Source organism: Callionymus lyra, chromosome 16 (genome assembly GCF_982586985.1).
Source record: "Callionymus lyra chromosome 16, fCalLyr1.hap1.1, whole genome shotgun sequence".
NCBI lineage: Eukaryota > Metazoa > Chordata > Actinopteri > Syngnathiformes > Callionymidae > Callionymus > Callionymus lyra.
In genome coordinates, this window is record NC_141833.1 from 19,653,509 (window position 1) to 19,666,418 (window position 12,910).

At 33.9% G+C, this 12,910-nt stretch overlaps 1 protein-coding gene across 1 annotated transcript in view; it reads right to left on the reverse strand.

Moving 5' to 3' along the window:
* The window catches only part of LOC148064099 (collagen alpha-1(XI) chain-like), a 115,845-nt gene that overhangs the window by 54,637 nt on the left and 48,298 nt on the right, over positions 1 to 12,910 (reverse strand). The window contains exons 11-19 of the mRNA XM_087810885.1: positions 12,555 to 12,617; positions 8,663 to 8,737; positions 7,998 to 8,081; positions 4,819 to 4,875; positions 3,441 to 3,494; positions 2,565 to 2,618; positions 2,328 to 2,381; positions 2,206 to 2,259; positions 1,737 to 1,790 (exon numbers count right to left, since the gene is read on the reverse strand). Of these exons, the coding sequence (XP_087667011.1) occupies positions 1,737 to 1,790; positions 2,206 to 2,259; positions 2,328 to 2,381; positions 2,565 to 2,618; positions 3,441 to 3,494; positions 4,819 to 4,875; positions 7,998 to 8,081; positions 8,663 to 8,737; positions 12,555 to 12,617 (549 nt within the window). The remainder of the gene's footprint in view (positions 1 to 1,736; positions 1,791 to 2,205; positions 2,260 to 2,327; positions 2,382 to 2,564; positions 2,619 to 3,440; positions 3,495 to 4,818; positions 4,876 to 7,997; positions 8,082 to 8,662; positions 8,738 to 12,554; positions 12,618 to 12,910) is intronic.

The window sequence follows — 12,910 nt, forward strand, 5'->3', positions numbered from 1 at the left end:
AGAAATACATTTTCTTAATTCAGTTAATTTTTAATTTCTGGCCTAAAAATGAATTAATAATCATAAAATAATCAATAAATATAAGTAACATAAAATGAAGTAAATCACAATAGAATAAAATAAAAATAAAATAAATCAAATTAAAATAAATCGTATTAATATAAAATAAAATATAATAAATCACAATAAAATAAATAGAAATTAAAAAAAAAAAAAAAAAATCAAAGTTATATAAAATAAAATATAATAAATCACAATAAAATAAAATAAATAAATCAAAATTAAAATAATTTATCAAAATTAAACAATTTATACATTTTACTTTAGGAATCTTTTAATTCAAGAATTTCTCAGGTTGTTTTTATTTAATGATTGAATTCACTAATATGTACATTAAAGGGGTTGCTTTTCTTAACTATTGAATTTAAACAATAGTTTAATATTCTTATTTCAATAATTCAGAAATACATTTTCTTAATTCAGTTAATTTTTTAATTTCTGGCCTAAAAATGAATTAATAATCATAAAATAATCAATAAATATAAGTAACATAAAATGAAGTAAATCACAATAAAATAAAATAAAAATAAAATAAATCGTATTAATATAAAATAAAATAAAATAAATAGAAATTTAAATAAAAAAGAAAAAAATCCAAGTTATATAAAATAAAATATAATAAATCACAATAAAATAAAAGAAATAAATCAAAATTAAAATAATTTATCAAAATTAAACAATATATACATTTCACTTTAGGAATCTTTTAATTCAAGAATTTCTCAGCTTGTTTTTATTTAATGATTGAATTCACTAATATGTACATTAAAGGGTTGATTTTCTTAACTACTGAATTTAAACAATAGTTTAATATTCTTATTTCAATAATTCAGAAATACATTTTCTTAATTCAGTTAATTTTTAATTTCTGGCCTAAAAATGAATTAATAATCATAAAATAATCAATAAATATAAGTAACATAAAATGAAGTAAATCACAATAAAATACAATAAAAATAAAATAAATCGTATTAATATAAAATAAAATAAAATAAATAGAAATTTAAATAAAAAAGAAAAAAATCCAAGTTATATAAAATAAAATATAATAAATCACAATAAAATAAAAGAAATAAATCAAAATTAAAATAATTTATCAAAATTAAACAATATATACATTTTACTTTAGGAATCTTTTAATTAAAGAATTTCTCAGCTTGTTTTTATTTAATGATTGAATTCACTAATATGTACATTAAAGGGTTGATTTTCTTAACTATTGAATTTAAACAACAGTTTAATATTCTTATTTCAATAATTCAGAAATACATTTTCTTAATTCAGTTAATTTTTAATTTCTGGCCTAAAAATGAATTAATAATCATAAAATAATCAATAAATATAAGTAACATAAAATGAAGTAAATCACAATAAAATAAAATAAATCAAATTAAAATAAATCTTATTAATATAAAATAAAATATAATAAATCTCAATAAAAATAAATCTAAGTAATATAAAATAAAATAAAATAAATTAATAATAATAATAATAAACAAAAGAAAACACATATTAATAAAAAAAAAAGTTAAAAAAAGATAAATATTTAAAATATTTCACCATTTTTTATCCTGATGACACTGATTTATTTCCTTGAAACACACTTAGGAATCGTAAATGATTTTTCTGGCAGGAAAAATTGTAAAAAAAAAAGTGAAAAATGTAAAGCATCTCACTCTCTGGCCGTCGTCTCCTGGAGCCCCCGGAGCACCTGTGGGGCCGTGTTCTCCCTGCAGACGACATCACAAGTTCATCACCAGCTCGGGTCGACGGCAAGAAAACAAAAAAGACTCGTCATCGAAGCTCTGAAGGACATCATAGCGTCTGTATTTCTAGATCCTCTATAAGAAGACCTTACAATTACCCTGGTATAGGATCAGGAACCCGAGGCTTCCCACAAATAAGCCTCTGGGATTCTTTCCCTTCTGCTTCTCTACGGGCTCCTGAATTCCACAACCTACCACTCGCTGGGATCCTGGCCCGGGTCGGAGACTGACCATGTGGTTCTGGAAGCGTGGCTGGCTAAAACCGAACCGGGGCGCTAACATCCATCAAACTAAACATAAGTCTCTGAAGTTTCCTCGGAGCAGCGTCGACCGTGACAGATTAAAAAAGGCCCTTGAACCCCCGGGGGCCACCACTCACCCGGTGTCCCTTCTCTCCAGGAAGTCCGGGGAGTCCGTCGAAACCTCTGTCGCCCTGGAAACAACAAAGTGAGTTTTTTTTTTTCTCGTCGTTTTAAACACAATCGTACGCGTCGGCTTTACCTTTCCTCCGGCCTCTCCCGGCATTCCCCGAGCACCATCTGCTCCGTTGCGACCCTGTTGGGCAAACAAACACCCGGGTCAGAACCGGTGACTCACCATTGTGTGGAATAAGGAGACGGAAGGATTATCTCGTATTGGACTGGATGTTGGTAATCGTGTGCAGCTGATTTCATAAAACAGCGGGATGTTCCTGAAAAGATTTTGCAGCTTTAAAGAGAGGAAGTGCACTTTTCTTACCCGCTTTCCTGCTTTTCCTGGAGGGCCGGAGGAACCCTGAAGTCCTCTGGGGCCCTGCAGACGGAACCATGAAGAAGTCAAGAAGCAAATCATTCAGTAAAAAACATTGTCTTTGTGTTAAGAAATGGGGATTTAAAGAAAAATAGAAAACTTTATATCAATTATTATCAATAATAAATCCACCTCCTTGTACACGCACACATAACACTTTATAAATGACGCTAACAACTTAGCTCGTTAGCATACGGTGAAGACGGACAGGTTTGTTTGGAAGTTCACGATCTTATAAGAAAACAACTGAGACGAGATGAAAAGTTCTTACAATATGTTGCTTTAACAAAGGAGGTTGAAAGAGACGAGTGACTGGATCACTAGTGTTTGACTAGATCATAAGTTAGTATTACTTCCGTGTATATACTGAGCTAAGTCAGCGTGCCGGCAATAGCGCCATAGCAACCGAGTCTATCAAGCTGCGCCGCACAGTTCACAGACGGACGGAGACGTAAACAACAACGAGACATAGAAGTACAAATTGACAACTTTACAGAACGTGACACTGATTGGTCAAAGTGCGAATTTAAGAAATGCTTGATTTATACAATAAAAAAATTATTAATTATTGCACATGTTTTCTATATGCAAATCGCACATGCCAAAATCGCGATCTCAATATTTTACCAATATATTGTTCAGCCCTAGCAGAGACGCTACCTAGTGGAATCTGAAGATAATGACACTGTTTCATGAAGCTTCAGAAACACTAGTCTTTTGTATCGTGAAACCGCATCATAAACTACCTTTTATTAAATACTAAACTATCACAAAATAAAGAACTGGATCCAAAACTCCTTCTTGTTGGACCAATAAAACTCTTACCTGTGGACCGGAGTCTCCAGAGTCTCCTTTAGCTCCCGGAGCACCAGAGTTTCCCTGTTAGAAAATGACAGTAAATTCAAGAGACTGAACGTTGACACATCACGACACAGGAGCTCTAGTTACAGAATTTATAATCTGTAAGGCTGCATTAGGCTGATGCATGCAGTGAGGAAAAAGAGCTGAGCCAAAAGGAAGTCTAAGTTACTGGTTCTGAGGTGCTACAGGAAAGAACTTTAACTACTTGATCTGTTAGTTGGACGATAGGAAAAAAAAAAGTATAAACTGCAGAGAGACCACCTGAGTGAAAACAAAATAATCTTTTAAGTAAGTAAAGTAAGTAAGTAATTTATATTTGTAGAGCGTTTTTTCCAGACCAGGGTCACAAAGCGCTTAAACAATCAAAGCAATACTCACAAAACTAATAAAATATATACTAAAAAAAGGTCAAGACAACACCAGGACAAACATAGGAACACAGTCTCAGAAAATCAAGGAAAAGACTGCACGAATGTGAGTTCTTCTACTAGAGCGGGTCAGAATTCTCGCTGCAGAGTTCTGTATCAACTGCAGGCGAGACACATCCTTCTTTTAAGTAACAATTAATTAAATTGATATTTAAGAATATCTTTTTTTGTTCACGTCCAGAACAATAAAAGCAGTGAAACTGCTGGATTTGATTATCTTAGTGTAGGAAAGTCTAAATTACGGAAGTAAATATGTGACATTAGACTTTGAATAGGATTTTTACAACAAAACCAGACTTTTAATCTGACTTGTTCTGTTTTTATTTCAATGCATTAAAACATTAAGTCCAAATTTGAATGCGTTAAGGAATTCAATGTTTAATAATGTTTATTTTAAACAACTTACTTTTGAAATATATTTTTTTAAATATTTGTTACACTCAATTATTACTTAATTTAACACTGACATTATTACACGTTGCCAGAAATTTGATGTTTTTTTAATTTGAATTTTGATTTTTAATTTGATTTTTTTATTTGATGCTTTAAAAATCCAATGTTGATAATTCCTTGTAACACTAAATTATTCAATTTTTTTTTTAATTGAGATTTAAACACATTTAAATTTTATACAGAATTTAAAAAAAAGAGGACAGAAATGTGATGCTTTCTTAACTTTAAAAGAGATTTTGATGTAAAAAATAGTAAAATAGCCAAATATTTACAAACTAAATAATATAATGAACTCTGATTTTTTAATAAAAATAATCTATAATATTAAGTATATTCTCGTTGTCACTATCTTCTATCACTGATCTGAACTGGTGTTTTGTCAGGACCAGTGAAGCAAACGGAGCGCCCCATGATTTCAGGGGCGACGATCAGATCAGTAGTTGAAACGTGGGTGAACTCACCAGTGGACCGGATCTGCCCGTCATACCTGCCGGGCCTGGAGCTCCTCTCATCGCCAGCTGTGGACCAGAAGGAAAACCAGTCATAAACCAACACTCAATAATATGGGCGCGGCAGCAAATCAGCTACTATTGTTTCACGAGGTCAGAGAATCACTTTAAAAACTATTAAAACAATCATTTATAAATGTTGCTGACGACCAACAATGTCATTATTTAACAGACGTGAGTCAATCAACATCTTTGTTTCTCTTTTCTTTCCTTTATCTGTCGTTTTGGTGGAGAATACTTAACATGAAATATTACACAATTAAATTGCTAATTTCCTAATTATTTAATCAATATTATTTAATTAAACTGGATGTATTTTGTTTTATTTATATTTATGTTTATTCTATTTTGCCACCAACAAAAAAACACACAACTGGCGATAAAAGTTTTCTGATTCTAACTACATTTCACCTTTTTTTTATTAGATTTTTCGTTGTTGTTATTACAAAATAATTACATATAAAAAGGTAGAGGTATTTGGATTATATAATATGCAATGAATAGTTAATATATATATATATACAGTATATATATATATATTACCTCAATATATATATATATATATATATATATATATATTGAGGTATTGTCTCCAAAGGGTGTGCAATAAAAAGTTGTAGTTCTAGTAGTTTTTGCCTCGTTATAAATGTTTATTGTTATTGATATATTTAGGATAATTTATAATGTATTCATTATTTTTACTATTTATAAGGTTGTATCTAATTTTTTAAATAATTATCATCATTTTTTAATTATTTTTTTTAATTATTACTTTCTACTATTACTATTACTATTACTATATATATATATATATATGTAATATAAAATAGCTTCTAAGTGTTTTGATTTATACCAAAAAACAAAAATAAAAAAATAAAATGTATTGTTCAATTAATTTTAATACACCTTTATTCTTCCCACATTGGAGAAATAATATTAACAAAAACAATAATAAATAATATAAAACATTGATAATAGAATAATACAAACTAAAACAAATAAATAATTCAAAGGACGGGTTAATCTTATTGTATAATGAACTTATAATTATCTTTAAATATTTATTTTGATTTATTTTATATACTGGGCCCAGTTTATAACGTGGCCCCCGAGGGATCCGATTGGCCCCCGCGTTAGAGGACTAAGTGTTTGCTAATCAACCTTTAGCGAGTGAAAAACCATCGAGTCGACATTTATCCCGTTCCCGTCGACTGCCCGCCATTACAAAACTCCTGCCAAGCGTCGACCACAAAGTGGAACTCCTTAAAAAAAGAAGTTATTTACGGACGGATTAAAGGGACGGACCATTAGCCCCCAATTAAAGGCTGCGATTAAACGTCATTCCAGATCAACTCACGGAGTCGAGTGCGAAAGAAAAAGGTGCAAAACCGAACTTCCAAGTCCAGCGAGAGGAAGGAGTTCGTTCCTGTCACTCGGCCGACGTCGTAAAAAAGTCAAACTAGAAAAGGCGACAAGTGGTTTGTAGACGTGACTCGACGTGAGCCGAGTCTCCGAGGAAACGCCGCCGACGTGTGACCATGAGGTGTTTGCGCCGCTTTTAACGAACTCCATCTGCCGACACACCTTGTTTACAGCTGCGTGACTCAAGACCCTTTTCAACACGTCGGCACTAATCTGCGTCTGTGGACGTCTGCGGCCGCGATATTACCCACTCGACACACGTGAACCCCGGGCTGGTTTATGAACTGTGGCTCCGGGAGATGTTTGACGTCGTGTGAACACAAGATGGCCGTTAAATGACCTTTAACGTTATAAAACATTATGATAAAGTCAGAATATTAAACTTTTCATGGTTGAAATGTCTTTATTGAAATGTTGTTGTTTTCATTACGCATTTGATTATTATTTTTTGATCAATTAATTAAATTACATTTTTTTAATTGGTTGAATACGTTTTTTTTAATAATTAAATTCAATTTTTTTTTAGATTTAAAGGTTGAATTTGTTTTGTTTTTTTTTAAATTTATTTATTTTTATTTTTAAAAATAATGAATGAACTTTATTTTACACATGGAGTTTGACATTCTGATTCCGACTAATACAAAAATACATTTTCTAAATTCAAAACATTGAACCGGTAGCCTTTTGAATTCAATATAAAAAGTTTGGCTACTTGATAAAAGTAGGTCACATGACCGTCGTCGTGTCGCGTGATTGGTTGAAAGTTCAACCTTTCAATAAAGACATTTTTTTATTCAATTATTAGATAAAAATACATTGGAAAATGATTGAATGAAGTCAATCTAATCTAAAAATACCACAAAATTCCAATTATAAAAAGAACATTCGAGCTAAATTTTTGTATTGAATTCAAAAGGCTAAGAATTAAAAAAGTATATAATGTTTTTGTTTTTTTAATTATTGGAACTAGAATATCAAACTCAATGCGAAATTTATTTTTGAAAATACTTGTATTGAATCTATCGCTTTAATTCAAAACAAAAAAAAACAACAACCTTTAATAAATATATTACTGAATTTGAATATTAAATAAACACAAATGCAACCTTTCAATATAGAAATGATTTCATTCAATTATTCAAGAAAAACAAAGTTTCTATATTTTAAATTTGAAATTCAATCCTTGAAAATTCTGATGATACGCAACTGTTGTTATACACATTTGTGTATATACATACTTGGTTAAATTGATGTATTCATGTTTAATACGTACAATTTAAGTTTTTGATATATATATATATATATTTTGTTTCTGGAGATGTCGAGGGTTCTCGCCAGACACGAGTCTTACATTTCTAAGGGAACACAACGAGACGAAAATAAAAGAGCTCAAGTTTTTTCTTTTGATTTTGTATTATTTTAGTACTTTTAATTTCACACCAGCAAGTGAATCAGTTGCTAGGAAACCGCTTGGGTCAGCTTTGGAGGTAAACTCCACATATGTGCTCTTATTGTGAAATTCCATCTCAAAAAGCCAGAGTTATGATCGCCAATTGGTGACTTGGAGTCTTGTCTATTCCTGCGTCTTACCCCGTGTAGCTGGGTAACAGCTCCCTGCAAATATTTTGGGGCGCGAATCAAAAAGGACTCGCTTGTCGTTTCAAAACCTCGACAGATGCACAATGAATGTTCTGCACTTTGATATTTACCCGAGCTTGAGAGAGGATGGCTTGAGCTTGAGCTTCCTGAGCTGAAACCACAGGCCCCTTGTGCGCCTCTCCGCCGGCACGGAACTGTCCAAACAAAGAGAGACAAAATTAAAAACCGACGCAGAGAGTTTTTGAGGAGCGTCGGATGGCGCCCCCTACAGAGTGTGTTTGGAAAAAAAAAACTCCTGATCGATCCATAAAGCTGTCAAGATTCTCAGATGATTCACACGTTTCTCTGAAGAACGCCAGTCGCCGGTTCCACTCCATCACCCCGGCTGACATTTACAAGAGAAGAGATTTGTCGTCTCGCAGCCGTTGACTTGTGTGTGACGAAGACAAAGTGAGTAAGTAAGTCTTTAAGATGTTTCTTGAAGGAGTCAGTAGATCATCAAACACAGAGATTGTTCCAGAGCTTAGGAGCAACAGTCTGGAAGGATTTCTCTCCTCTGGTCCTGAACCGTGTGTTCAGGAACCATCAGTAGATTCTGATCCACAGACCTCAGAGCCCAAGCTGGGGTGTAAGTCTGAATCAGAATCTACTGATGGAAGGTCTGACCATGAATAGATCTGAAAGTGGCAGCCAGTGAAGAGATTTAAGGATTCGGGGGAATGTGAGTTCTTCTACTAGAGCGTAGAGTGTAGTGTGTGGAGCCATGTGTTCTCACCGGAAGCATCATGATGGTACCGGGAGGACCGGGGATACCATCCGAACCAGGAATTCCAGGACGTCCGGCTGGACCCTGGAACACGACAAATCAAAAGGTTTGAAATCTTTATCGGCTGAACATGAAAGGCGATGATGAAAATAGTAACTTAAATTACACAGAAGGTGATGACAGAAGACGAGGGTCGCCCACGGGATGTTTTTCTTGCTATTTAATTAACATTTTATAAGACGATGTAACATCTTCGCCCACTGAGAAGGAACGCTAATGAAATTTTTTTGGTACCAAAGGCTGTTAGCACAATTATTTTACACACTTAAGGTTGAACGAATTAAAGAACCTTTGATGTGTTCATAGACGTTTTAATTAGGTTGTTGTATATGGCCTAAGTTTGGTGCTTATTTTACACTCATTGGTTTGAAGATAACCAAAAAATGTAAAATATTTTAAGGCGACATATCACTGTGTTTCTTTCTTTAAAGACACTGCATCGATAAATGTTGGCTTTACTCTGTTTATTCGGTTGATCTGTTTATTTCTGTAATGGTTTAAAATTACAATACAGTTTAATACAGTTTATTTTTGTGTCGCTATTCTGTGTTAATAATTACGTCTTCTGCAGCCATGAAGTCCCGCAAGATCCCGGTGATGACTGAGGACGAGAGGATACTGTGGACTCCACCAGATTTGAAAGCCGATGTTTGAACATGTTTTGGTTTAAACACTTAATTTATTGTTAATTGTTAATTTCTCGAACTCCTGTGTTGTTCTCAGTATTATCTTGATCTTTAAAGTATGTACTTTTTTGAGTATTGTTTTGATTGTTTAAGCGCTTTGTGACCCTGGTCTCGAAAAGCGCTATATAAATAAATATTACTTACTTACTTACTTACTTACTTAAGTATTCCAATGTTTCCTGTTCATTTTACCCTCATAATTGTGAGTTGAACTTCAAAAATCTTTACTCTTACTGACACAGTATCGATATTCGACAGCATTTTATCGGTTTATGTCTGTACTGGTTTACAGTTCAATAATTTATATGTATAAACATATATAGATTGTATATATATATATGTTTTTTATCATTTACAACATCTAAATATTCACTGCGTTTGTTCATTTTTGTTTTGCAATTGAATGTAATTACGTCCTTGGCAGCCAAAGTAACAATGAAGTCCCGAGAGATCCCAGTGATGACTGAGGACGAGAGGATACAGTGACTCCAGCAGCTTTTAAAGCTGATGTTTGGACATATTTGGGTTTAGAAGGTAAAGTATTCCAACATTTCCTGTTCATTTGACCCCCATAAATGTAAGCAAATGAACATCAAAAATTAAGAAAAAGATGAGAAAAAAAGTTAAATATTGATGAGGCGATATATCGCGATATCTTTTAACGCTATATCTGTATCGATATTCGATAGCATTTTATCAATATAGTTTTTAAATGGTTTACAGTTCACATTTCAAGATCCCGGCGATGACTGAGGACGAGAGGATACAGTCGTCTCCAGCAGCTTTTTAAGCTGATGTTTGGACATCTTTTGGTTTAAAAACAAATGAAAGCAGTTACAACTGAGGACGAGAGGATACAGTCGTCTCCAGCAGCTTTTTAAGCTGATGTTTGGACATATTTTGGTTTGAAAATAAATTAAATCAGTTACAACTTCGTCAAGAGTCATGTGGTCTGTAAATTCTGCAACACCAGTCAAGTACTGGACAATACTACACATATATACTTGTTACTACAGTATCGTTGTCCCAGTATTGGGATACATATCGTATCTCCTGATTCTATACAATAAACACAACTGGCTGACATAAACGTCAGAGTGAGAAAATGCTTCAAGTGAGGACAAATCTTTACGACGAGGGAAGCAAACGTCTACAAAATCCATGTGTTTAGTTGCTAAATTTAGATTCTACACGAGGTGTTGCTGGAACAATCTGTGTCAACTGAAGCCAAGGAACCAATTTAACACATTTTTAAAACTCACAACAAATGCCTCGAGAAACTTTTACTGTGGCCTTTTATATCGGTACAATCAAAGTGTGGACTCTGGAAAAGGAAAGTTCCTTCACAACACAGGGAAATGCTTCCTCATCATTCCATTCCTCTGGAGCCTGGAGCCAAGTAAACATCCTTGACTGGGACTGGGTCACGGGCAGTCGCTCACGTGACGCTTGGACTGTGAGGAAGTTAAGTTAATGAGAATTTAAAGTAGAATTAGACGTTTATTCGAAAAATATAGATTCAAATGTTAAGTGCATCTCTTTTAGCGTCTCAGGAATCATCTTGATGACTTTATAAAGTCTTTACCAAAGTCGATCTAGATGTTTTTTTTGGGTCAAATCATGAGATGAACTCAAAGGAAAAAAGGAAAATTAGATTCTTTGTAGTTGATCTTCGGAGCTCAGCCTTGTTTTAACATGAGATATCCATCAACTTTCCGACCATGCTGCTTTGTTTATTGCTTCAAATGATTGCGCTAAAGAGGGCAAGAATCAAATAAGTAACAATGGAAAGTAGATGTTATCCAGCGATTCCCAGACGAGCGAGGATCTACTCAGCAGTCTTGTCATGGGCGGCAGCGCCTCTAATTGATGCCATGTGTTCGCATCCTCCGCGTAAATACTCGTCTTCCAACGGCTGTTTTCACAGGCGCAGCAGCGTCACCTCGACACCTCCCTCCCCAGGATTCCAGGGGGGGTCGCACTGGTCTTAATGAGCCCATCAACGTTCGGTTGGATGAGAAACCACAGAGAGAAGTAGATCCTTAGATGGTTCCTCGAGGGAGGAAATGTCGGGCGGAGCCCCGACTTCAAAGGACGTGTCTGTCGACGGACAATATTCCATTTGTGACGAAGGTGAAGTCATTTTCTACGCATTTAATTTTTTTATATGACGAGCCAAGGGTGACGAAAAGGTCCGTCGTAGTTCTGGATTTTGAGGAGGTCCAGTTCGCAAATGTGGCCCTTTGACTGTATTTATGTGGCCCTCATGAGGTCAAGATCTTGTAGAAACCAATCATCTTATTTTTTTATTTATCACTATAGAGGTGTGTATTATCAATAATCTGGAGACACGATACAGGGTCAACAATATGATATATAGTGATACTGTAGTAACAAGTATATATGTGTAGTATTGTTGAGTACTTGACTCTGGTGTTGTAGAATTTACAGACCACATGACTCTTGTGTCGTAACTGCTTTCATTTGTTTTCAAACCAAAATATGTCCAAACATCAGCTTTAAAAGCGGCTGGGGTCAAGTGTATCCTCTCGTCCTCAGTCATCCAGTGGCCAGAAGTATATACAACCCAAAAATGAACACGGCGTAATGATTTGCATTTCAATTGTTAATAAAAATAATATAATTAATGATAATAGTAATAGAAACTATAAAAGAACAGATTATATACATATATATATATATATAAATATATTAATCGATACAGTGTTGAAAAATAATAATACAGTATTGTTAAAAAGAAAATACAAATATACCTCCATATTGATATTTTCCAATAAATGTCAATATATGATTAAAGGGTTTTCTTTTTTGGGTCTTTGTCCTTCGCTTTTTATATTTTTGGGAGAATTTACTGTACATTTAAAAAGATTTAGGCGAATATAAAAGAATATTTGTTGCTTTTATATCTTATTAAAGAAACAAACCTTATATAAAATAATACCTTAAGCATATTTATCTTACTAATCTTAAATTATTTTTAGGCTTTTCTACTCCTTTACTTTTGAACAATGTCCCCATAAACCAGTGGTTTATAGGGACACCAGTTGAATCAGGGTGAGTGGAAAAGAGGGCGTGAAAAACATCAAGTCAGTTCAGTTCAAGTCGCACCAGATGAAAAAAAAACAACAACTCACCCTCTCACCAGGATCTCCATGAGCACCTGGGGGACCCTGCAACCCCGGGTTGCCAGGAATACCCTGAAAGCACACACCAGACGCACACACTTACTATATCATCGCCGCTCACCCAACTTTTTCCCACCACAGTCAAAACCCACACTTAGCACGCCAAAGGGCCAAAGAAAAGAGACAGGAAACGACCTAAAAGAAAACGAGGTCCCCCCCAAAAATACACCCCCTTTTTTTTTTTTCTTCTGGCTCTGCATGATCTCTCACTCTAGACATATACAAATACACACATTAGCTGTCTCTCACTACTCAAGCTTGACTGGCACCGGTTGCTGACGCTCTTTTCCATAAAGACATTTTCC